General features: G+C 43.7%; 1 protein-coding gene across 1 annotated transcript in view; it reads left to right on the top strand.

Annotated features, from left to right (window-relative positions):
* LOC122924532 (MLX interacting protein) overlaps positions 1-25031 on the top strand; it is a 76765-nt gene that overhangs the window by 13027 nt on the left and 38707 nt on the right. The window contains exons 2-5 of the mRNA XM_044275730.1: positions 18650-18756; positions 19780-19865; positions 22478-22567; positions 24193-24234. Of these exons, the coding sequence (XP_044131665.1) occupies positions 18650-18756; positions 19780-19865; positions 22478-22567; positions 24193-24234 (325 nt within the window). The remainder of the gene's footprint in view (positions 1-18649; positions 18757-19779; positions 19866-22477; positions 22568-24192; positions 24235-25031) is intronic.

The following is a 25031-nucleotide window of genomic DNA, read 5'->3' as shown; positions in this document are numbered from 1 at the left end:
TGTTTCTTCCCTATATGCTCCTGTAAAAGCCGTGACTCTGCATGGATCTTCTGAAGATCACTGCCGCCTTCACAGAGTAATGGTCTTGTGAGTGTACACAACCCATGCCTGCACTCCATATTCCTTCACACTGATGGTTTGTGGCCTTGAAGAGTTAGCCGAAAGGCCCTAAACATTTTATGCACCGTTAACAGGTGCTTTGTGTGTCCATCACGGAGACAAACTCATTTTTTTGTGTGGTAGAACATAGGACCTATTGAGGTCTGCTGAGTCAGATGGGTAGTTGGTTGTGACTAGTGACCTCTTGACAGGAGCACAGCTCTGTTTGTTTGGGGCTTGTTCACATCGGTGTTTTCTGTCCGAGGAACAGAAAAATGGGGGGGAAAAAAAGCTCAGTTTTAATCCCTGTTTTGTTTGTTTGTTTGAATGGGTTATTTTGAGCTTCATTAGTGCTCAGTTTGTCTGATCTATTATTTTTGACCTTAGTGCTATATGCTCCCCCCCCCCCCCCCCCCCGTCTCTGAACAGGCCCTCTGCTAATGAGTTGATGCATTTTCTGGTGACATATTGTGTTAAAACTTCAGTCTCATCCAGCAAGGATATTTTATGCACATTCATGTGGCAGAAATTCTGGCCTGACCTGTTCTCTATGGCACCGGTTCCCATGTAGATCAATAGGATGCTTATGTTAAGTGTTTGACGCAGATTTCAGTGTGGGAAAAAGCGTGGAAATCCACATAATGGTGCCCTTGTGTGCCTGCTGTGGTTTCTTCTTTATCCTCATATGGTATTAGAGGGCTTTTCCAGTACTTAGATATTGGTCATTAATATCCTTACACTCTGCACCCACACTGAGGCTGGGTTCACACCTGAGCGTTTTACAGCGCGTTCATACGCGCTGTAAAACGCTCAACAGGCAAGAACCAATGATTCCCTATGGGAATGGTTCTCACCTGAGCGTTTTACAGCGCGTACGATCGCGCTGTAAAACGCCCGACGCCCCAAGAAGTACACAAGCTTCTTTGGGGCGTCTTGTCGCGCGTTCCCGTACATAGCCTTCAGCGGGAACGCGCAACAATGGGCGTTCGCTTGTCTCTGTATGCGCGATTGCAAACGCCCATACAATCGCGCATACAGAGCGTACGTTCAAGTACGCTCAGGTCTGAACCCAGCGTTATTGATTGTTCTGGAAACGATACAATGGATGGAGTCGGGAGCACGAGGTTCTGTCCGCTGTGTAGTGGCCCGAGTGCCGCAGTTCAGGTCTCATTAAGGCTGGGTTCAGACCTGAGAGTTCACGATGGAGCGCTCTGTATGCGCGATTGTACGGGCATTTGCAATCGCGCATACAGAGACAAGCGAACACCTATTGTCGCGCGTTCCCGCTGAAGTCTATGTACAGGAACGCGCGACAAGACGCCTCAAAGAAGCTCATTTACTTCTTGGGGCGTCGGGCGTTTTACAGCGCGATCGTACGCGCTGTAAAACGCTCAGGTGAGAACCATTCCCATAGGGAATCATTGGTTCTTGCCTGTTGAGCGTTTTACAGCGTGTAGGAACGCGCTGTAAAACGCTCAGGTGTGAACCCAGCCTAAATGAGAGGAGCCAAGCTGCTGTATATGGTACCATAAATTATACAGTGTCGGCGTATAGCCCTAAACAGCTGATCAGTGGAGGACCTTCACCAATCTGATATTGATGACCTCCTGGGCATAGGTCAGCAGTATCCAAGTACCAGGAACCCCCTTTAATTTATAAGTAAGGTTTTTCATTTGTCATGGGTTATTTGGGGTTGTCCATGTTTGTGCCTGTCAGGAGCATTACCAGTACATGTGTAGAAGAACTTGTATGATGTACTCAGCCCCTTAAAGGGGTTATCCCACTTTGCGTTTTTATACTTACCTGCTGCCACCGCGCGTTCACTTCTGGATTCTGGCTGGGGGCGGACTTTTATCTTGATTGAAGTCTTCTCCCGGCCGGGCTGCGCGCTGGACTGAACGCAGCTCTGTACTATTCTGGCCGGGAAGAAGTCACCGTCGCGCGTGCGCGTTCAGGACAGCGAGTGGCCCGGCCGGGAGAAAAGGAGTCTTCTGGGCAAGCGCGACCATCGGGATTTCGGAGAAGAGTGGTGGTTGTAACCAGGGTAGACCGAGTCACAATAATAAGGTAAGTGGGGATGAATTTTATCCTAATCGGTGGGAATTTGTTAATAAAGTATATTTACAAAAATGATCACTGTCAAATCATTAACAGATTTAACAGTGATCATTTTGATGGGATAACCCCTTTAAGGTAAGTGTCCACCCGATCAACTTTGGGGTCTGTTACATATACAGTCAGGTCAATAAATATTGGGACATCGACACAATTCTAACATTTTTGGCTCTATACACCACCACAATGGATTTGAAATGAAACGAACAAGATGTGCTTTAACTGCAGACTGTCTGCTTTAATTTGAGGGTATTTACATCCAAATCAGGTGAACGGTGTAGGAATTACAACAGTTTGCATATGTGCCTCCCACTTGTTAAGGGACCAAAAGTAATGGGACATCATAATAATCATAGTTTTTTCAAGTCAAACTTTCACTTTTTAACACTTGGTTGCAAATCCTTTGCAGTCAATTACAGCCTGAAGTCTGGAACGCATAGACATCACCAGACGCTGGGTTTCATCCCTGGTGATGCTCTGCCAGGCCTCTACTGCAACTGTCTTCAGTTCCTGCTTGTTCTTGGGGCATTTTCCCTTCAGTTTTGTCTTCAGCAAGTGAAATGCATGCTCAATCGGATTCAGGTCAGGTGATTGACTTGGCCATTGCATAACATTCCACTTCTTTCCCTTAAACTCTTTGGTTGCTTTTGCAGTATGCTTTGGGTCATTGTCCATCTGCACTGTGAAGCGCCGTCCAATGAGTTCTGAAGCATTTGGGTGAATATGAGCAGATAATATTGCCCGAAACACTTCAGAATTCATCCTGCTGCTTTTGTCAGTAGTCACATCATCAATAAATGCAAGAGAACCAGTTCCATTGGCAGCCATACATGCCCACGCCATGACACTACCACCTCCGTGCTTCACTGATGAGGGGGTATGCTTAGGATCATGAGCAGTTCCTTTCCTTCTCCATACTCTTCTCTTCCCATCACTCTGGTACAAGTTGATCTTGGTGTCATCTGTCCATAGGATGTTGTTCCAGAACTGTGAAGGCTTTTTTAGATGTCGTTTGGCAAACTCTAATCTGGCCTTCCTGTTTTTGAGGCTCACCAATGGTTTACATCTTGTGGTGAACCCTCTGTATTCACTCTGGTGAAGTCTTCTCTTGATTGTTGACTTTGACACACATGCACCTACCTCCTGGAGAGTGTTCTTGATCTGGCCAACTGTTGTGAAGGGTGTTTTCCTCACCAGGGAAATAATTATTTGGTCATCCACCACAATTGTTTTCCGTGGTCTTCTGCGTCTTTTGTTGTTGCTGAGCTCAACGGTGTGTTTCTTCTTTTTAAGAATGTTCCAAACAGTTGTTTTGGCCAGGCCTAATGTTTTTGCTATCTCTCTGATGGGTTTGTTCAGTTTTTTTTAGCCTAATGATGGTTTGCTTCACTGATAGTGACAGCTCTTTGGATCTCATCTTGAGAGTTGACAGCAAAAGATTCCAAATACAAATAGCACACTTGAGATGAACTCTGGACCTTTTATCTGCTCATTGTAATTGGGATAATGAGGGAATAACACACACCTGGCCATGGAACAGCTGAGAAGCCAATTGTCCCATTAGTTTTGGCCCCTTAACAAGTGGGAGGCACATATGCAAACTGTTGTAATTCCTACACCGTTCACCTGATTTGGATGTAAATACCCTCAAATTAAAGCTGACAGTCTGCAGTTAAAGCACATCTTGGTCGTTTCATTTCAAATCCATTGTGGTGGTGTATAGAGCCAAAAATTTTAGAATTGGGATGATGTCCCAATATTTATGGACCTGACTGTGTGAATGTGCTTCCAGCGTACTGAGGCAGGATACGTTGTATTCTTTAGACACAGGCTCTGCTGATTGACAGCCTTTTCCTTCTTCTACATGGTAGTATTTCTAATTTATAATATCAGGGATACATCTTTTGTATTTTCTTCCTCGGAGTGCACTAAAGAGGAAGCTGGATGAGTGCCACGTGGCACGGTATGCTTCGCATGAAATCAGAAAAGGCATTTTGGCACCCATTCACACATTTACAGTTTTACTATATTCAGCATTTATATGAAGCTGAGCATACCTGTGGTTTATCCTGGTTAAACAGCTGTACGTAAAATAACATAGGTGACTTTGGGTTGGATTTCTTGTATTCATTTATTTTGTTCTGCGTGGAGGAATTAGGATGGCATGGCTGGTGCGTTCTATATATCTCTTATTGTTTTCGTATGTCACAGAAGAATTCTCGCTATCAAGTTATTTTTTTTTGTTTTTGTGTCTGTTTTTTTTATAGATCCTTTATGGTACGGAATCAGCATACTTATTTTATTTATTTTTTCCCCCCTCCCGTCTGTATGAAATACCATAAACGCCATAATAAACAGAGGCATCCCACAAAAAAATACCTTTTTATACATTTTACTTTTAAATCATGGTAGCATGCATGGCACAGTATGGAGGCTTCCAGGAAGGGATGTCAGGAGAGATCTGATCCTTCTCTACACAGTAGCATTGTAGTTATGGTTTTATTTTTTGCATTGTAACGTCATTTCGGGTCCTGACCATCTATACCAGGGATCGGCAACCTGCAGCGCTCCAGCTGTTGTGAAACTACAACTCTCAGAATCCTTCTGTAGGAGTTACAAGAACAGCCAAGTAAGTTTGAATGCTGGGAGTTGTAGTTTCACAGCAGCTGGAGTACCGAAGGTTGCTGATCCCTGACCTAGGCATTGCAGAGTGCTGTGTACTTTCCTCCTGACTTCTCATGCTGGGATATCTCCAGAGGTTGCGGGTTTGCTGCAGACAGTGAAGTCTTGGCAGTGGTTGGAGCGATGAGTGACAAGTAATTGTTTCATGAAGTGTTCACACTAGGGGCATGCAGTCATCTCTATGAGGCCACTTGAAGTCATCAGCACTTGTGAAGGCCCTCCTTTTCGTATCGAGAATGTCCATGCGGTAAAATGTTCTCTATATAACAAAATGACTTTATCTAATCCTCATAGTAGGGATTCCAGCTACATAGTAGACTAACATTTAACATTTATTTATTTTTATTTATTTTTTAGCCAAGAAAACGGAAACATTGTCAATAAGAGCATTTGGTACCATAGCAGTTTGCCCTATGAAGTGTGTGACTAAAGCCAAGTGAAAGAACAGATGGTGTCTTAGGGCTCTTTCACATCTGCGTTATAGTCTTCCGGCATAGAGTTCCGTCGTCGGGGCTCTATGCCGGAAGAATACTGATCAGGATTTTCCTAATGCATTCTGAATGGACAGTCCGTCCTTCAGGATGTCTTCCGTTCCGGAACGGAACGTTTTTTGGCCGCAGCAAATAGCGCAGCATGCTGCGCTTTTTGCTCCGGCCAAAAATCCGGAACACTTGCCGCAAGGCCGGATCCGGATTGAATGCCCATTGAAAGGCATTGATCCGGATCCGGCCTTAAGCTAAACGTCGTTTCGGCGCATTGCCGGATGCGACGTTTAGCTTTTTCTGAATGGTTACCATGGCTGCCGGGATGCTAAAGTCCTGGCAGCCATGGTAAAGTGCAGTGGGGAGCAGGGAGCAGCATACTTACCATCCGTGCGGCTCCCGGGGCGCTCCAGAGTGACGTCAGGGCGCCCCAAGCGCATGGATCACGTGATCGCATGGACACGTCATCCATGCGCATGGGGTGCTCTGACGTCATTCTGGAGCGCCCCGGGAGCCGCACGGATGGTAAGTATGCTGCTCCCCACTACTACTATGGCAACCAGGACTTTAATAGCGTCCTGGGTGCCTGTAAGGGGGGAATGTGAATCACCAATATTATGCAAATATCGATAATTAATATTCCTAAATAGGAGGAGCCACCTGGTGATGACTCCGCCTATTTATGCCTTTATATAACAATACACAATATCTTCGCTATGCCTTACACTAATCACTATACTAGCTGCATGCGCCTTACTAACTCGCTACCGCTAACAAGTACACGCTACACAAAGGGTACAAATATAACGGTATTTATTTAACACACTAAGCACGCAATACACTAACAATACACAGCACTACACATATACAATAACTACACTACACGTTCCCAAATTCCACCCACAAACTAACTATACAATACACACATACAAGTAATATTAACAACCCACCCCACCTGTCTATCTACTCACTGTCCCTACGGGGTTACAAGAGGGTATAGATTCAGCACTGCAAGGGTTATTTGCCAGTGAGTGCTGAGGTTAATACCAGCAGGAGAGCTGGGGTTCTGGCAGGGAAGGGGTTAATGGATTAGGGACATCAGGGGCACAGAATCAGGGCCACCAGGGTCCTGGCAGGGAAGGGGTTAAACACTCAGGGGTATGAGACCAGCAGGAGAGCTGGGGTGGCAGGGAAGAGGTTAAACAGTAGGGTTAATCAGGGGTAACAAGGGGCAGCATGGGGTCTGGGATACAAAGGGTTAAATCATTGGTGGGATAGTGGTAGGGAAATAAGGGGGTGTATATGGTTGGCACTGCAAGGGAGGTACAATGCCATGCCAGCGTATACTCAGCCATCTCCAGGGCCAAATGGGCCTCTCTTCCTTCAGGCAGCAGTCCTCATGTTTCTCTGAATCCAGTCTGGTTGCAAGGAGCGCCCTGTTCCTTTGTCTTGGACTGATATATTAGTCCCTCTCACCCCCCCCCCCTTTCCAGGGGTGTGACATCATCGTGTGCGTGTGACGGAATGCATGCACTCAGATTGCAGCAGACAACTGGCTGGCCCCCTGAGGCTCACAGCACCACACGCCCAGCCATGTCACAAACACAAGGTTGGGGCCGCATAGTAAATAGGCTGATAACCCTTAGCCTTTGAAAAGTCACCAGCCACCTGGAGACATATCCACCCCCTTGCAGACGCCTGGGAAACTTATATATATATATATATATATATATATATATATATATGTGTATATAGATACTTGGGGCGCATCTATATACATATATATACTCATCATAAACCTGGGGGCATACATGGGCAGTTATAGGCATATATATATATATATATATATATATATATATATATATATATATATATATAATTATATAAATCCAGAAAAAGGACGGCACTCCGGTCTTGAAAAGGTAAAAGTGGTTTTAATCAACCTTGCGGTACTAAAACCACTTTTACCTTTTCAAGACCGGAGTGCCGTCCTTTTTCTGGATTCATTGATTGGGGTAAGGAGTCGATTCCCCTGGAACGTGCACCCTATTTTTCCTGTTCAGTAGTCAGTGCCGCCATTTTTCACATCTATATCTATCTATCTATATATATATATATATATATATATATATATATATATATATATATATATATATATATATATATATATATATATAATATTTTTTTTTTATTATACACACACACCTGGGGGAGAGCCATGGCAGATACACATATATGTCCTCCTGACAACATATATACACATATATTATAGATATATATATATATGTTATAGGGGGCCACAGCCATATATATTATAAGGGGCACGGTCTAAAGGAGGCACATATTTCCCACAGGGCCACCATGAGCCCCTGGGGATCACCATGGGCAGACGTGTGCAGATGCTGGGCACATCTGCGCACATCGTCCCATGATGCTGTGGTTAATGTATGCACATATATACCATACATGCCCGCACGTGTTTGCAGGCATGCATGGATATATATGCATACGTCTCAACCCTTCCTCAACAGTGCCATAGTAACACTGAAAGCATTTTGAAGACTGATCCGTCTTCAAATGCTTTCAGTACACTTGCGTTTTTCCGGATCCGGCGTGTAATTCCGGCAAGTGGAGTACACGCCGGATCCGGACAGCGCAAGTGTGAAAGAGGCCTTAGCCATTCGTCTCCCCTAGGTGCTTGCCATGTTGCAGTCGCCTTGTCAGTCCAGCAGTACCTGAATGATTTTTGATAGTTGGACTACAACTTTTGAGCTGTACTGTAAAGGTGGCCACGCACATTAAAGATCCTCTGTCAGCATGATCAGCCCTATAAAACCAGGCGTATTGCCTGGTAGGGTTGATCATGCTGAGTAAAACTTTCTTTTCTATAAAGAGTTTAATGAAGGCCGAGAAAGCCGTGCTCAACCAATCCACTGCGCAGATGCCGATTCACTGAACCGGCACTGGCGCAGTGAATCATGCTATTTCCTGAGCTTGATAAGCGGCAGAAGGTCCACTGCACAAGTGCCAAGTCAGCTCATTATCAACATTCTATGTTTTCCCTTTAAGTGAAAACTCAAGTCAGCTCATTGACTCGTCTTCTCGGTGGATCTGAGCACTGCTTTTCGAGATCCCTAGATCCACTGCGCAGGGCTTGACGAGAAGACTAGCCCTGTCACTCAAAGGCAAGTACAGAGAGCACATTGTGCTAGCAGTGCTCCAGCTCTATGGCCAGGCCCCTGGTGCTCCAACTAGGTAGTTTACATAAATATAAGAATTTATATAGCTTGGCCGTCATTAACCCCTTATAGGAAAGAACCCAGGCCAGGAAAGTATGCTTCTACAAGGAGAGTGTTTCTTGCAGGGAACTCGCTCGTCTGAAACTGGCCAATGATGGTTTATCTTTGTTCGTCATGTGAAATGTAACATCCGTTTTAGCTGACCAACCATTTTAGTTGAAATCTTCTGTATTGAGTAACTTTAGACCGGTGATGCCTAACCTCCGACAATCCAGCTGTGGTGAAACTACGACAGCCAAGCAAGTGTGCATCTTGGGAGTTGTAGTTTTATCACAGCTTTAGGCCGAATGCTCACGGCAGTGTTCCGCCGAGAGCGGTCCGTGGTATGCCGGGCTGGATTCCTGTTCAGAGCAGGAGCGCACAGGGCGTCATAGGTTGCTATGACGCTGTGCGCTTCCTGCTGTCGCCGTAGTACAGTAATACACTCGTATGATCTATACCAGTGTATTACTGTACTGCGGCGGCAGCAGGAAACGCACGGCGTCATAGCAACCAATGACGCCCTGTGCGCTCCTGCTCTCAGCAGGATGCCAGGCCGGGATACCATGGACCGCTCACGGCTGCGGAACACGGCCATGTGCCTTCGGCCTTAGACTAATGTGTATGGCCACCTTCAGGGTGAAGTGGAAGGTGACCTCCATTTAGTAAAATAAATCTGTGTACCTAGACCTGTTGTAAAACATTACCAGGGAGCCTGGTATCTCCCAGAAGTCATTTTCGGTGCTTTAAACTTCTCATCAGCGGTTCGTGTAGAAGCTGTTTTTGTACAGAATCCCACAGCGTTTATAGACCAGGACCTGTGCTACTTACTAAACTAGTGTACTGAAGGCGATTTCTATGATCTGAAAAGTCCATTGGGCACATTTCTTACATTAGCATTTTATTGCAAATCCAATCTATCTCACTTAAGAGTGAACGCTTGCCTCCCGACAACTGTCTGCGTGATTGGGGTGTCTAATACACCCTTTACAGTGTATTTCTATTTAAAGGGGTTCTGCAGTTATTTAAAACTGATGAGCTATCCTCTGGATAGGTCATCGGCATCTGATCGGCGGGGGTCCGACACCCGGGACCCACGGCGATCAGCACCGCATCCTTTTCTCTTTTTCCCTCAGGCCCAGTGACATCACGACTAGTATCACTGGCCTGGGCGGGGCTAAGCTCTGTTCACTTGAGCGGAGCTTGGCTGCGCCCAGGCCAGTGATACTAGTCGTGACGTCACTGGGCCGGCGGTAAACGATGAGAAGGCCGCGATAATCGGCTGATCAGCAGGGTCCCGGGTGTCGGACCCCCACTGATCAGGTGCTGATGATCTATCCAGAGTATAGGTCATCAGTTAAAAAATCTTGGAAAACCCTTTTAACAGCATTTTTTTTCCAGGATATGGCATACATTTCTGATGGATATGCGCCCCTCCGGTTTCTAGAACAGGCCCAGCGACCCAGTCTTGCTGACGCTATGACTGGAGAAGTGGCCACACATGCACAACCATTCACTTCTTTAGAGCTTTGAAAATGGTTGTATGGGAAGGGACCTTTCTTGAAATATGTGAGTGGTGAGATCTGCATCTATCATACCTTTTACGGCATATCCTGTGGGAACATCCCTTCAAAGCAGCCACCTAGACCAGAATAAACAGGAGATGGTTTTTATGGGAAAGATTTCAAGACTTGCCCTGTGACCTTTTTTTTTGGGGGGGGGGGGGGGGTACATAAACTGTGAGCATTTATTGTGAATGGTGGCTCCTGTGTTATCTGTCTGTGATTATAATGAGATAACTGCTGAGAAGTCGTAAAGGACAGGTTATTTCTGATGACGCATTCCCTTTAATCTAAGGGCTTACAAATATCCCTATGGGATACAATGCTTAGGCTGGCATATTTAAAAAAACAAAAATCACGAAGGCTACCTTCACACTTGCATTTTTGCTTTCCGTTTCTGAGATCCGTTCAGGGCCCTCACAAGTGGTCCAAAACGGATCAGTTTTGCCCTAATGCATTCTGAATGGAAAAGGTTCCACTCCGTTTGCCTCCGTTCAGTCACCATTTCGCACTGGAGGCGGACACCAAAACGCTGCCTGCAGAGTTTTTCTGTCCGCCATGTGATGTGGAGCAAGAAGGATCCTGATGCACAATGTAAGTCAATGGGGACGGATCAGTCTTCTCTGACACAATAGAAAACTGATCCGTCCCCCATTGACTTTTAATGGTGTTCATGACGTATCCATCATGGCTATAGAAGACATTAATACAACCGGATCCGTTCATGACAGATCTTCTATCTTCATTCAGCTGGCGTCACCACACTCGCCACGTGGTGAGTGCGATTACGTCATCAAGGGTCCTTTTGCAGGTCCTGAAAGATGAAGAAAGAAGACTATGCCGGCTGCGCGAACAAGAGGATGAGGGGAGTAAATTTTATTTTAACCCCTCAAGCAAGTATTAAGAATGCTATTATTTTCCCTTTATAACCATGTTATAAGGGAAAATAATAAAATATACAGAACACCTAAGCCAAACCCGAACTTCAGTGAAGAAGTCCGGGTTCGGGTCAGGGTACCACATTCAGTTTTTTTTATCATGCCCGTGCAAAATACATTGCACTTGCGTGGAAAAAAACTGAACCACGCAATCGCAATCAAAACTGACTGAAATTGCGTGCACACTCACGCGGGTTTCCCGCAATGCACACGCGTCTCATCCAGAGCAAATCCGGGACGCCTGTGTGAAAGAGGCCTTAAGGGACTCCGAAGACTGAAAGCCCTCAGGAATATATATATATATTTTTTCCCCATTATCTTTTTGATAGAAATTTTGTTTTCAGAGTATAGTCTGTTTGTTTTCAGGACTTTTTTTTTTTTATTGTAGTCTTGTATACACATGTTCTGTCCTTGTAAAGTCTTTCCATGCTTTATAAGTAGGAATTATACTGCATCTTGCATTCCTTTAGCCAAGGACAGATATCTGTGCCTTGCGTTTGCCTCCCAGGCTCTTGCTGATACCAAGCACTAGGTCAGAACATGTCGAAATATTAACCCTGTAAGTTCTGTGTGCACAGTGGTTGAATAGTAACGTTGTAGCTTTGGCGGATGGCCTATGTGTAATATGGGTATACACTGACTATCTGAATTCCGAGGGCACGTTGTTTTCTGGGATTCCTCGTCTTTGATATTTTTAGAGCTGGACAGGGGGGTTGAAGAACATGATCCTTACAGAGAACTGGATGGAAGGTGATAGTCTGTGTCAATTCCTAAAATTAGATGTCTGCTTCTCCCCTTTATCCAGCACGGCTTACTTCTAATATTTTTATAGATGGGTTAAATAGACATACATCACTTTTGAGCAGATGCCAGCCTTCTTATCACTACTAACACTAATTTTTTGAAGCCTTGAATGCTGCTGTTTTTTTTTGTAAAAAAATTTGCAGCTTATGCTAACTTTTTGCACAAAAGTATATATTTTTTTTATACAAGGTGTTATGGTCTCTGGCTGGCCATTAGATTTTCACATCTATCACCCAACTCCCGGACATGCATTTGATTGCATTATGTGCTGTCTCAGTAGAAGGAGATAAGAAGCTATCAGACCCCCCTGGAGACCAGTGTCTCTAACAGATAAAACCTTCACAGCAGGATGCTTGTTTCACCCAGTAGCAAATGTCTGGGGACTCTCTGAAGGCACTAGAAGTTTATGGCTACTATAGCTATATCTGTGGGGGGGGGGGGGGGGAAAGCAGAGGTCTAAAGGCCCCATAACAGAGTACTGTTGGTCGAAACCTGCTATTTTTTTTTGGTGGGGCCGGCCAACAGTGTGTATGTGGCGCTCTCACTGAATTTCAATGCCCAATCCTTTTGGTCTCCCAAGCCATAATCCACCATCAGTGGTGTATGACAGCGGCTTTCTCCTCTACCAATTGCACATGCGCACACTCGACCAAAAGGGTTTTTTCATGAGTTCACTATTGATAGTCTGTTGTCAGGATAGGTCATCAATATCTGATCGGTGGGAGTATGGACCGATCAGCTGTTTGAAGAGCCACAGTGCTTCGGTTAGCGCTGTGGCCTCTTCACAACCAATCAAGCACACCTCCATACTTTGGGTACCGGCAGTGCTTTTTTAAGGCTGGCCATACACATTAGATGTGTGTAACCAAATGAGCAGATATCTCCCCTTGTCCCTTGTACATATGCTTTGGTCAGTCACTGCTCTAACCATAGCTTATCTCTTCAAGATCAGAAGGATCCGTCATGTAGAAATCCAACAGCAAAGTTTTTCTCTTCTTTAACAGCTGGCATCAGGGATAGTCAGGAGGTCCCTATATACATTAGATGGTCAACTGGTTCCACTGAAAATTGGTGGGCCCAGAAGATCACGTATAGTCAGGATCAGAAGTTAACTCCGGGTAATAAAAATGTTTAATGAAACTTGACATGGTCCTCTTACATTATCATTTGACAAAATTTCAAGCCTTCATCATATACAAATGTGACGTGACCCAGTTCTGTGCACTGTCAGCATTCAGGGACTGTTTTTCAGAATTGGTGTCATTGGGTTCCGATATGTGAGAGGGCCCTTGTGAATCTTTAGTTCTCATGTGGGCAGAGTTTGGTCGTGAACCATAGAAGGTCTCGCCTTCTATGGTTTGAAAGCGACTTCCCTGGAGGTGCTGTGGAAATTTTCCATTTTCCTTTCTTCTGAGTTTAGAACTAAAAGAAGTGATCTGACTGGTTGGTGTGAGCAAATGCTTCATTGTCTGCCTGCACTAGCTCTTCTACATGAGGTGTCAGAAATGTGAAGTGCTGCCTGGGAGGACAGGTCTGCTTCTCAAATGTCTGTCCAACTTGGATAAAGGTTAAACTGTGGATATGTGCTCTGTCGAGTAGACAGATTTACCGGGGTTAATATTTGTTTGATCAGGAGCGGACTAGAAAGGTTAAACCTGTTAAGTCAATAACGCGGACACTTGATCTAGCAAGTGTGATCTGCGTTCTTTTGATTCAGGTTTTATAGTGTAATTAACACTAGTATTATACTCATTTTGTCCTTGTTTAGTCTAATCCTTCCACTCTTGTGCTATTAGAACTGACTTCACCGGTGAGCCTGCTGTAGACTTGTGTTTATACATAGCAGCCAATCTGAGGAGACAGAGCAGCTGCCTGAATCAATGATAAAACAGGGGCGTGTCTTAGACTACTTCAGGCTCCCTTTAGACATTGCACATAAACTGTAGTCCCAGATCACAGCTGAGCTACAAAGCAGCTAAGGAGCAAGATCAGAGGAAACTAATCATCCCCTATAGGCACTGCTTTAAATATCACTTTTAGAGATGAGCGAATTTCCGCTTATGAAATTCGTTCTCGCTTTGTTTGTTGTTAAAAGGTGAATTGCATTATGGATTCCGTTACCACGGACCATAACGCAATTCTATAACGGAATCCATAACTGAATGCCTTTAGAGGCATTCCGTTATTCATTCCGTCATAATGGAAGTCTATGGGCTGCAAAACAGATCCGTTCCGTTATGCAGGGGAGGACCTTTTGGAGGCATTCCGTTATTGATTCCATCATAGAATTGCGTTATGGTCCGTGGTAACGGAATCCATAACGCCATTCACCTTTTACCAACAAACTAAGTGAGAACAAAATATGAAATTCGCTCATCCCTAATCACTTTTAGCTCATGACTGAACAGCCGCGTTAAGTATTTCTAGTATTTTTCTGTGTATAAAGGATGAGATTGATGCTGCTCGACCATCCTCCTCAAATCCTAGGATTTACATAAAATTACTGATGGGATTTATTTATTTTTCTCTTCCATGATTTTTTTTATTTTTATAGTGACATTGGCTGTTGTTGATTATTATTAATAATATTACATTATGTGTATCTCCTAACCTTCCCTTAACATGTGACTTTTCCTCTTCCGTACACATGTTGTTTTTTTTTTTTGTTTGTTTTTTAGCGATGTACATTTTGATCTTGTGACACTGCCTTTTTTTGAGACTGTACATCTATATAGATCCATACATAGTTGCATCATTGATGTATTTTGTTTAGGGATGAAAGGCTGCCGTGTTTTTCCCCATAGATAGGAGTCACAATGAAGGATTAAGTGGATATGGCTGGTTTACTTTGGCACAGACTAGGTTTAATGCTAGTATAATCCGGTGTAAAAATATAATTGCCTTTTATGACAGGATAATCTAATGTCAGTTTAAATATAATGCAACAAAATTGAGGTTTATTAGGCTACTTTCACACTAGTGTTTTTGCTGGATCCGGCAGGGCTCAGCAAAACGCCTCCGTTACTGATAATACAAATCTGCCTCCGTTATGAATGGATCCGGTTGTATTATCTTTAACATTGCCAAGACTGATCCGTCATGAACTCCATTGAAAGTCAATGGATGACGGATCCGTTTTCGATTGTGGCAGAGAAAACGGATCCGTCCCCGTTGACTTGCATTGGGGGTCATGCCGGATCCGTCTTGCTCCGCATCCTAGGACGGAAAGCAAACTACAACATGTTGCGGTTTGCTCTCCGGTCTGGGAACACAACTAAACAGAACAGAATGAATTATGGAGCTGTCCCTTCTGTTCAGCTACGTTTTATCCCCATTGACAATGAAAGGGAACAAAACTGAAGCATTTTTTCCAGTTTTGAGCCCCCTATGACGGATCTCAATACCGGAAAACTAAAACGCTAGTGTAAAAGTAGCCTTAGACGCCACTTAGGAACTCAGTGACTGCATAGAATTCTATGTATAAATCCTAAAGGATTAAAAATCCAGTATTGGCCTTAAAGGGGTTGTCCCACAAAAAAGTGTTACTCACTGAAATCTAGCTGTATACCGCCATCTGCTGTTTGCTCTTTTTCTAATTTCTCTGTCCAGCTCAGATCTCCACATTCATTGCTCCATGTGAGGTACATGGCTGATTCTACATTGTTAGAGACTGTCATGTACTATATAATGTCTGATTTTTAATTTTTTACATTAATCATTGGATATACCCCTTTTAAGTCATACCAGCCTGTGACTCTTCTGCTGGCTCGGCTATTTCCATAAGTCGCATAGAAGTGAATGATGCGGTGGCCGCTCTCCAGGCACTTATCCGACATTGATATGCCCCCAATGTCCAACCCTTTTAAGGCTTCAAAAAGTGGCATTACTGTTTGCCTGCCGCACATGCAGCTACAGTTAATGCAGAATATTAGTTTTAAAGGGGTTATCCAAACACATGCCTCTCATATAGATTATACTTGCCCTGCTCCCCGACATCCGACGACAGAGGGCAGCCAATAGCAGGCCATGACAGGGATGAGCCTCCTTAGCATCGTGGGTTACACTAGGGAGGCTCGTCCCAATCACGGCCTGCTATTGGCTGCCTCCCATCTCCGGATGTTTTGATTTGCGCGAAGGAGAGACGCAGAGGCGGCCATGCGGGGATCAGGAGAGACATGGGTGTCAGGAAGCGGGGTAAGTATACTCTATATAAGGGGCCCTGGCATTGGGGGGCATGTTTTGGGCTTTGGATAACCCCTTTAAATGTATTGTTCAATGCCATAAAATTTTGATGCTCGGAATAAAATTATAGTTACTGGTCATAATTACAGGAATGTTAATGTCCCTGTGTCGCTGCTATGAAACCATTATAACTGCTTGTACTCTTCATCCTTTTGTTGCGTACAGTTGCCCAATGAATAGAGCCCCTATCCAAATAACCTATTTAGGACATATGGACATTATAAAATAGGGGGTCCTCACACAGGACCCCCTCTGTAACCCAGAATGGAGCTGCTTCGGCAGGACTTGAGCTTTCCATGTATTATCAACAGCCATTCTTCTGAATAATCCCATGAAATACTAAAACTTAAATATCTGTCTATCTGCAGGATCGGCTGTTTTCTAGAGGTGCTGGGAGCCTGGCCTGATTTAAGAACCCTTTACACTGGCCGAGCATTGGCCAGATAATTGCTAACAAGGGTTAGTAGGAACACTCGTTAGCGATAATCTGCCGGTGTAAAGGTACAGCGGATTACCTGATGAACGTGCAAAATCGAGCGGTATGATCGTTTGTGCGGTCACCAAAATCATCATTTGTTGCAGCAGATTGTGCCATCTAAACATCAGTCTGCTGCCGGCAAGCAGTGATTCGGTATGGGAACGAGCGATGGCATTAGCGATCACTTTATTGAATAACTCGCTGGTTAGGCTAAATTTTTAATTACATGCAATTACAAAAGTATTCAGACCCAGGTGCTGGTTTGAAAACTGTAGAATATTTTTTGTGGGACAACCCTTTAAGTCAGTTCGTTTAATGGGGCCTTAATGCCACCGCTACATTCTGAAAGTGATTGTCTCCCCTCATATGAAATCTTGAGTACTGGATGAGTGAAAAGATCCTGATAGGCGCACTCTGCTAGAGACTTGTCCAGCACTCCAAGCAGAGAGTGTAATGGTTTCCATCTACTCATAGCATCATATAAAGAATCATTAAAATGAAATCCTCCCTTGTGAAGAGTAAATCTGTTATTAAGCAGAATTGAATGGATTTGTTTTACGAGGCGGGGGTCGGTAGCTGGCTTTGTACGTGTCTCCGTCTACTCCCACACTGCATCTGGGCATGGATCGGCGTTATCTGAGGACTGTCCTCCGCTGAAGGTCCCATTGTTGGGTTTCCTGGAACATATGCCAGTTATGAATAATGTCTGATATCTGGCACAGTTTGGCACCAGTGGCTCTGTGTTCTCAGTTCTGAGAAACTGTGTCTAGTCTCGGAGCCAAGGTTAGAACAACCGGTACCCGTCTTCTGTCTACGTACTGCTAGCGGGCTTCTTGGTGTTGGCTTGTTCCTCTTAAGGTTTCCCTTTTTATGTCTATAAAGCTTAATGCCTATACAATGAAAAGTTTGGCTGCTTTCTAGTATACTTTGTTTCCTCACCTTTTATTACCATCTGTTTGCTGTGGATGAATGCCAGAGGCTAAAACCTGTACAGATCTAATACTTCTAGAATGACACAATTGTATCTGGTCTAGACAGTGTGACTTGTAGACTTTTCCATTATACAGTGATTGAGCGCTGTTTATAAAAAACGTGAGCGGGAATCGGTCACCAGGCACAGTCCCTTTAAAGAGAACCTACATACATATATAGTTTATGGGAATAGATTCCCATATTTGTTTAAACCTCTGCCCTTTCTATGCTTAGGAGTCCAGTGGGCCGTCTCATCGGTGATTGACAGTCTTCCTTATGACTGTGCACACAGTCATAATCACTAAGTAGGACCGCCCACTGGACTCCTGAGCTTAGAAACAGCTGATATACTTCTCCCATAAAACTATATATCAGTCTGCTCATCTCCTGCTTTATAGCATGCTGTCCGCAGATCTGTCAGCATGTTCAGCGTGACAAGTTTTCGTTAAAAAGGAGCAAAGGCCAGTCAGGTCATGAAATGGCACGTGGTTTGGAAAGGTGCACCTTTCTGACACCTTTCTGGCTCGGTAAGCTAAATACAGATTCCCGTTTATAGGTGATATCAGAATCGCTCGAATCCCGCCTGATTCCTATCATTAAAGAGTTTTTCTCAGGTTATTAGGGTAAATGCACACGATCAAGATTGTGTGCGGATTTGCATGTATTCTATAAGAAATTTTAAATTCTCATACACACGATGCGGCTTTTGACCTACGATGCGGATTAAAAAATTTGCAGCATGTCAATTTATTTGTATTTTTTCCTTACCGGATTTTTCTCCATTCACCTCAATAGGGAGTAAAATCCGCATGTGGAAAATCTGCACCAATTGATGCGGATTGACTGCACGGATGTCCCTGCGAACACCTGCGGATTTCAGTGCAGATTATCCACACATAAATCCTGAATGTGTGTATTTACCCTGATAGTTATTATTATTACGACCGCCCGCACATAACATGATGATTTTTTTTTTTTTTTTTTTTTTCTCTTTTAGTGGGAAGTTGGTTTCTCCAAAATGGAAGAACTTTAAAGGCTTGAAGCTTCAGTGGAGGGATAAAATCCGGCTGAACAATGCTATTTGGCGCGCTTGGTACATGCAGTGTAAGTATAAACCAGAATGCACGGGGTGTTACAAGAAGTATTTTCCTCCTGGCTGTGTCTAATATTGGAATTTAGTGTTGCACAACCACATCAGAAGTTTTGTCGGGTTGCCGTGTTTTTCTTTCCCGCCCCCACTTTCTGCATAACTAATCCTTTGTCAGTACTTGTGATGCTCCAAAACAAAATACTTACAGAAGCGCTCCCACAGAACTTTTGTTCCCTGACCTGTTAGAAAGGTGCATGACATAAACTGACTGTATTTTTGCGTTATCCCTTCCCTTCTGATCTTCACCTGTGTCAGGACGGATCCGGCAAAGTGAAGGAGGGGGCACCACGCATGCTCCGTGGCCATCCCAGTGCCATTCATCTCTATTGGGGTGCCGAAAATGGCCGAGCAGCATGCTCCTTTCACTTCTGTGGGGTTGACTGAAATCTTCAGCTATTTTTGGTAGTCCCATAGAAATTAAGTGCGCCCTTCTTTACTTTGCGGGCTCCATTCTAAAGATAGGTGCGTGTCCCACCTCTTGGACCCATACCTATCATACATTGGGGGAATATCCTAGCTATGATGATATAACCCCTTCAAAATGGCCACCAGCAGTCTGTCTTAGAATATTAGAAGGACTGGTTGCCACCACTTGTTGAGCTGCCTAGGTGGGTAAGAAAGTGAGGCCTCACTTCATAGTACACCCTGGTACATACTACACATTGACGAGTGTTCCTGCCGGGCTGCTCAGCCATGATGACATATCCTAGGTAGGATCACATCATTACCATCTATTGTAGAGCATTGTATTAAGGTCCAGCCCCTCAGCCCCCAGGCAGCTCTGCAAGTGGAGGCAACCAGTCCTGCTTACCTTCTAGGACAAGTTTCAGGCGCCAATTTAAATTGATCCCAGAGAACTCCTTTAATGACTGATATGCATGTATTTTGGGGAAAGAGCAACTTTCTAGTTGTTTCCAGCATGTATCATATGATTGTCCTCCCTGTGTTCTTATATAGATTTCTTTTGTGCTTACCAGATATTGAAAAAAGACAAAACCCAGTGTGCCATTTTGTGACCCCATTGGATGCATCGGTGGATTTTGATGAACCTAAAAGACCAGAGGTATGAATGTGTTAATATGATAGGCCCTTTACACAGGGTACCTGATCACTGGCCTGGGTAAACATTTCCACTGATCAAACAACGGCGGATCAAATGCTCTGCAGTAGGGAACCCTGTTGAAGAAAATCGAATACTTTTGTGTTGGCTGCAGTAATTTTAAGTGTGTTATGGCTGAGCCCTATATACTTTAATATCAGTGATGGACTCTACTTTTGGCTAGAATGCATTTAAAAATTGACAAAAAAGCCCTTCCCTTTGGGGGTTCTGCATTGATCAGCCACTGCATTATATTCTGTATGAAATTCACGGGCTATGCATTACTATTAGATGGCTGCCATAATTTTGCTACCTCCTGGATTCTGCAACATGGACTCCTTTCACACTGTATTTTACAGTGTCTGTTTGTGGTGTGCGTCAAATACATCAAACGTATTCATAGGTTTGCACCCCTTGCGTGCATTCTTGGCTATGTAGATGATCTTGGGATCAGTTAAGGTGAGAAGTCATAGCTAGGTTGCTTTATATAGCTTGGAAAGTAATTGTCCAGCCCTAGTTAGATGTTAAACCTCCATCCATGGGGGAATTTATCAGCAAACTACTGAACTGGGGTTTATTTGAAATGAAATTCCAACTTTAAATTTGGGACATTGTGGTCCAAATGGCTGGATACCCCAGGCATACCCCCCCCCCCCCTCTCACTCGCACTACTATTAGCATGAGTAATGGCAGCACTCTAATATATGGTTACGCTAGCTTGTGTTCGAGAACTCCGACATGACTGTTCCTATTGCTTCCCTATTACAAGTCCCTCTGCACACTGGTACTTGACTGTTTGTGCATATTAATATCATACTGGTTCCTGGGGTGGGGTGGAGCCGAGGATGTGTTTTGTATATTTTACTATTGCCTGTCATGACTTGATTCAAGAGTATCCATAGGTCCTTGTTCAGTCCAAAACTGTGTCCTTCGGGCCTCTTTCACATTGGTATACGCAGGTATACCTATTTTTCTGCTGCCGTCTTCATCGCTGAGCGTGAGCGTATACAGTCAGGTCCATAAATATTGGGACATCAACACAATTCTAACATTTTTGGCTCTATACACCACCACCACAATGGATTTGAAATGAAACTAACAATATGTGTTTTAACTGCAGACTGTCAGCTTTAATTTGAGGGTATTTACATCCAAATCAGGTGAACGGTGTAGGAATTACAACAGTTTGCATATGTGCCTCCCACTTGTTAAGGGACCAAAAGTAGAAGCAGTGAAGCAAGCCATCATTTGGCTGAAAAAACAAAACAAACCCATCAGAGATGGCAAAAACATTAGGCGTGGCCAAAACAACTGTTTGGAACAGTCTTAAAAAGAAGGAACGCATCGGTGAGCTCAGTAACACCAAAAGACCCGGAAGACAACGGAAACTGTGGTGGGTGACCGAAGAATTCTTTCCCTGGTGAAGAAAACACTCTTCAACTGTTGGCCAGATCAAGAACACTCTCCAGGAGGTAGGTGTATGTGTGTCAAAGTTAACAATCAAAAGAAGACTTCACCAGAGTGACTACAGAGGGTTCACCACAAGATGTAAACCATTGGTGAGCCTCAAAAACAGGAAGGCCAGATTAGAGTTTACCAAACGACATCTAAAAAAGCCTTCACAGTTCTGGAACAACATCCTATGGACAGATGAGACCAAGATCAACTTGTACCAGAGTGATGGAAAGAGTAGAGCATGGAGGAGGAAAGGAACTGCTCATGATCCTAGGCATACCACCTCATCCGTGAAGCATGGTGGTAGTGTCATGGCGTGGGCATGTATGGCTGCCAATGGAACTGGTTCTCTTGTATTTATTGATGATGGGACTGCTGACAAAAGCAGCAGGATCAATTCTGAAGTGTTTCGGGCAATATTATCAGCTCATATTCAGCCAAATGCTTCAGAACTCATTGGACGGCGCTTCACAGTGCAGATGGACAATGACCCAAAGCATACGGCAAAAGCAACCAAAGAGTTGAATGTTATGCAATGGCAAAGTCAATCACCTGACCTGAATCCGATTGAGCATGCATTTCACTTGCTGAAGACAAAACTGAAGGGAAAATGCCCCAAGAACAAGCAGGAACTGAAGACAGTTGCAGTAGCGGCCTGGCAGAGCATCACCAGGGATGAAACCCAGCGTCTGGTGATGTCTATGTGTTCCAGACTTCAGGCTGTAATTGACTGCAAAGGATTTGCAACCAAGTATTAAAAAGTGAAAGTTTGATTTATGATTATTATTGTCCCATTACTTTTAGTTCTTTAACAGGTGGGAGGCACATATGCAAACTGTTGTAATTCCTACACCGTTCACCTGATTTGGATGTAAATACCCTCAAATTAAAGCTGACAGTCTGCAGTTAAAGCACATCTTGTTCGTTTAATTTCAAATCCATTGTGGTAATGTATAGAGCCACAAATGTTAGAATTGTGTCAATATTTATGGACCTGACTGTATCTGCTCTCCACGTGATTTAAACCAACTGTGATGTTTAGTTGCCCCCTTCCTGCCCCTTATTATATATTTGTATGCGATGCACGGTCAGTCTTCTGTAAGTATCCTATCTCTTTATAGGCCATTGCAACAGAAGGAAAGTATTGGAAAAGAAGAATAGAGATAGTTGTAAGAGAATATCATAAGTGGAGGACCTATTTCAAGAAAAGGGTAAGATTTGCATTTTTCTTTGAGGGTATTTATTTTTCCCCGAGAAAAATTAGAGGCAACGATTGAACAAATTAGAATATTAAAAGATTTGTCTAAAGGCCCCCATACATATTAGTGTATTGTCTGTTAAACCAGCCATACATTTACTAAAATAAAGGGATTGCTCAGAAGCCTCATGAAGTGTGCTGCCATCAATCTTTGACACATCTACATGCAATCCTGGCCGGGGGGGGGGGGTTCAAAGTTACAGGTGTCTTGAGCTTATACTGCTGACTACCCCCCAGCGAAGTGAGTGCATACAAATGTTACTTTTATTTATTATATAGTTTCAAATTTTATTACATTATTATTTATTGATCCCTATGCTTCCTATATTTTTATTATCTTGATTTTATTTGTCGCAAGATCACCTATTTATCCCCTACTTGGGACCCTTTACCTGTTTCCATCCAACTATCTCAAGTACACTTTTGACCTATGTACTGAATATACTACCATGTACATCTGCAACATTCATTATCATATCGTGCAGGATGTTTATTATTTTTATTTTTTTCTGTGATTTGTTTAACTTGTCTTGAAGGAGTGGCACCTTCATTTGTGAATGCGCTGCTATTTTGGGAATAGTATTCATGTGCACTTTTGCCCCACCTATCTAATAGGCGACCTTGATTTAAGGTGGTACATATAGGGGTGTGCTCCTCCTCCCACCGGTTGCTGCTGCACATGGAGGTAACTAGGAGCAACACATATGTGCGGGGTCTGCGCTTCTGAACATAAATGCATAATGGCCTAGGCAGGTTTAGCGTAGGACCCACCTGAACTGAGACCACCTTGTCGCTTGGTAGGTGGGCTTTGATGTGTTTTGATCAAAATGTATTGACAAAGTCCCTCTGATTCTTTTTTTGTCTTTTTTTTTTTTTTTTTTCAATGGAGTAAGGGCTTAGTCCATATGGTATGCTTGCATCTATTATTATAGTGCATTATTTTCTGTGATTGTATGTACTGAATATACTACACCTAAGGGAGTGGCGCTAATCACCTCTTATTTCACAGACATTTACCGTCACACTGGTGAGACTGTCTCGCCATACGGCGGTCTTGGTCGCATCTCCGAATTACATTTTATTCACACGTGACAGATTTGTTGCAGACATTTCTGGAACCTTCCTATCCATCTGAATGAGGCTTGCAGAACATTATTCACACACTGCAGACACAAAGCTGTTTAGATAGTTAGAATGGAGTTTTCTGCAATAAATCTGGATATGATTAATTCACTGAGTAATATGGTAGCGCTTCCCATATAGATTATTTTTCATCCAGAGTTGTTACACTTTACTAAATATTATATTACCAGCAGAATGCTTCTCATTTGTCCAAAAGAACCGCTTCTTCCAGTTCATTCTGGCACTGGCATTATTCTTTGGCGTCAGAGAAACGCGTTACAAGATAATGATAATTTTGGCTTCGTTTATTACCCCGGCCTGCCCCGAACAGTTACTGTTTTCCCTCACAATGAGATACCTGTTTGGGTGCCCGGGAAATGTTCACGCCAGGAAAAATGCCAGGAGATTAGGAGTCGGTGACCACATATAAATTTATTTATTTTTCCATTTTTACAGTTACAAAAGCACAAAGATGAAGATCTCTCCAGCCTGGCTAGGGTAAGTGACTCCCCCCCCCCCCCCTTCAGCGCTGTATCGAAACAAACTGGTTGGAGCAGAATGTGAGGAGATTCCATTGATGAGTGACTGTGCCCAGAGCCAGGAACGTATTGCCACATCCAGTACTCAAGACTCCTTGTTAGGACCGACACCAAAAGCGTTGCCTTTCAAGTTATGTTGAGTAGATGGATAGCAGCCATTTTTTATTTTTTTATTTTTTTTTTATTTATTTTTTTGCAGGGGACTGGATAGGAGCCAGGAAGTAAATCATGACTTGTTTCTTATCTTGATGGCTATGTACCCATATTTCCAAGTTGTGGAAATTAGGACAGATGAAGTGTAAAGGCCCCTTTTACATGGTCTGATGGAGCAGACGATTGTCAGGAAGGAAAGATCCCTTTACACAGGACGACAGAGCAGCAGATTATTGGAAGGAAGCATACCTTCTCGACAAACTGCTACTTGCTGGTGGAGGAGAGCACTGTATTTACTTCCAGAGTGTGAGGAGGAGCGATCGCTAATGCAGTCACTCGTCCCTATACTGAATCGTTGTTTGCCGGCAGGAGATCGTATTTGCACAGCATGATCTGCTTGTTTTACAATTATCTTTAAGATTCTCTGCCCGTGTAAAGGGCCCTTCCTGACAATAGCCTGCTTGTCAGCGGAGATGTAGAGCTGCATCTACATGCAGCGATCCCCTCCACAGTATAGGACGTAGCGGTTGCTAATATCATCGCTGATCCCCATACAGAATCATTGTTTGCTGGCAGCAGAGGCTGTTTAGACGGCACGATCTG

The sequence above is a fragment of the Bufo gargarizans genome, chromosome 1 (genome assembly GCF_014858855.1).
Source record: "Bufo gargarizans isolate SCDJY-AF-19 chromosome 1, ASM1485885v1, whole genome shotgun sequence".
NCBI lineage: Eukaryota > Metazoa > Chordata > Amphibia > Anura > Bufonidae > Bufo > Bufo gargarizans.
The sequence above is the reverse complement of the archived record's forward strand: the minus strand, read 5'-3'. Positions and strand labels throughout refer to the sequence as shown.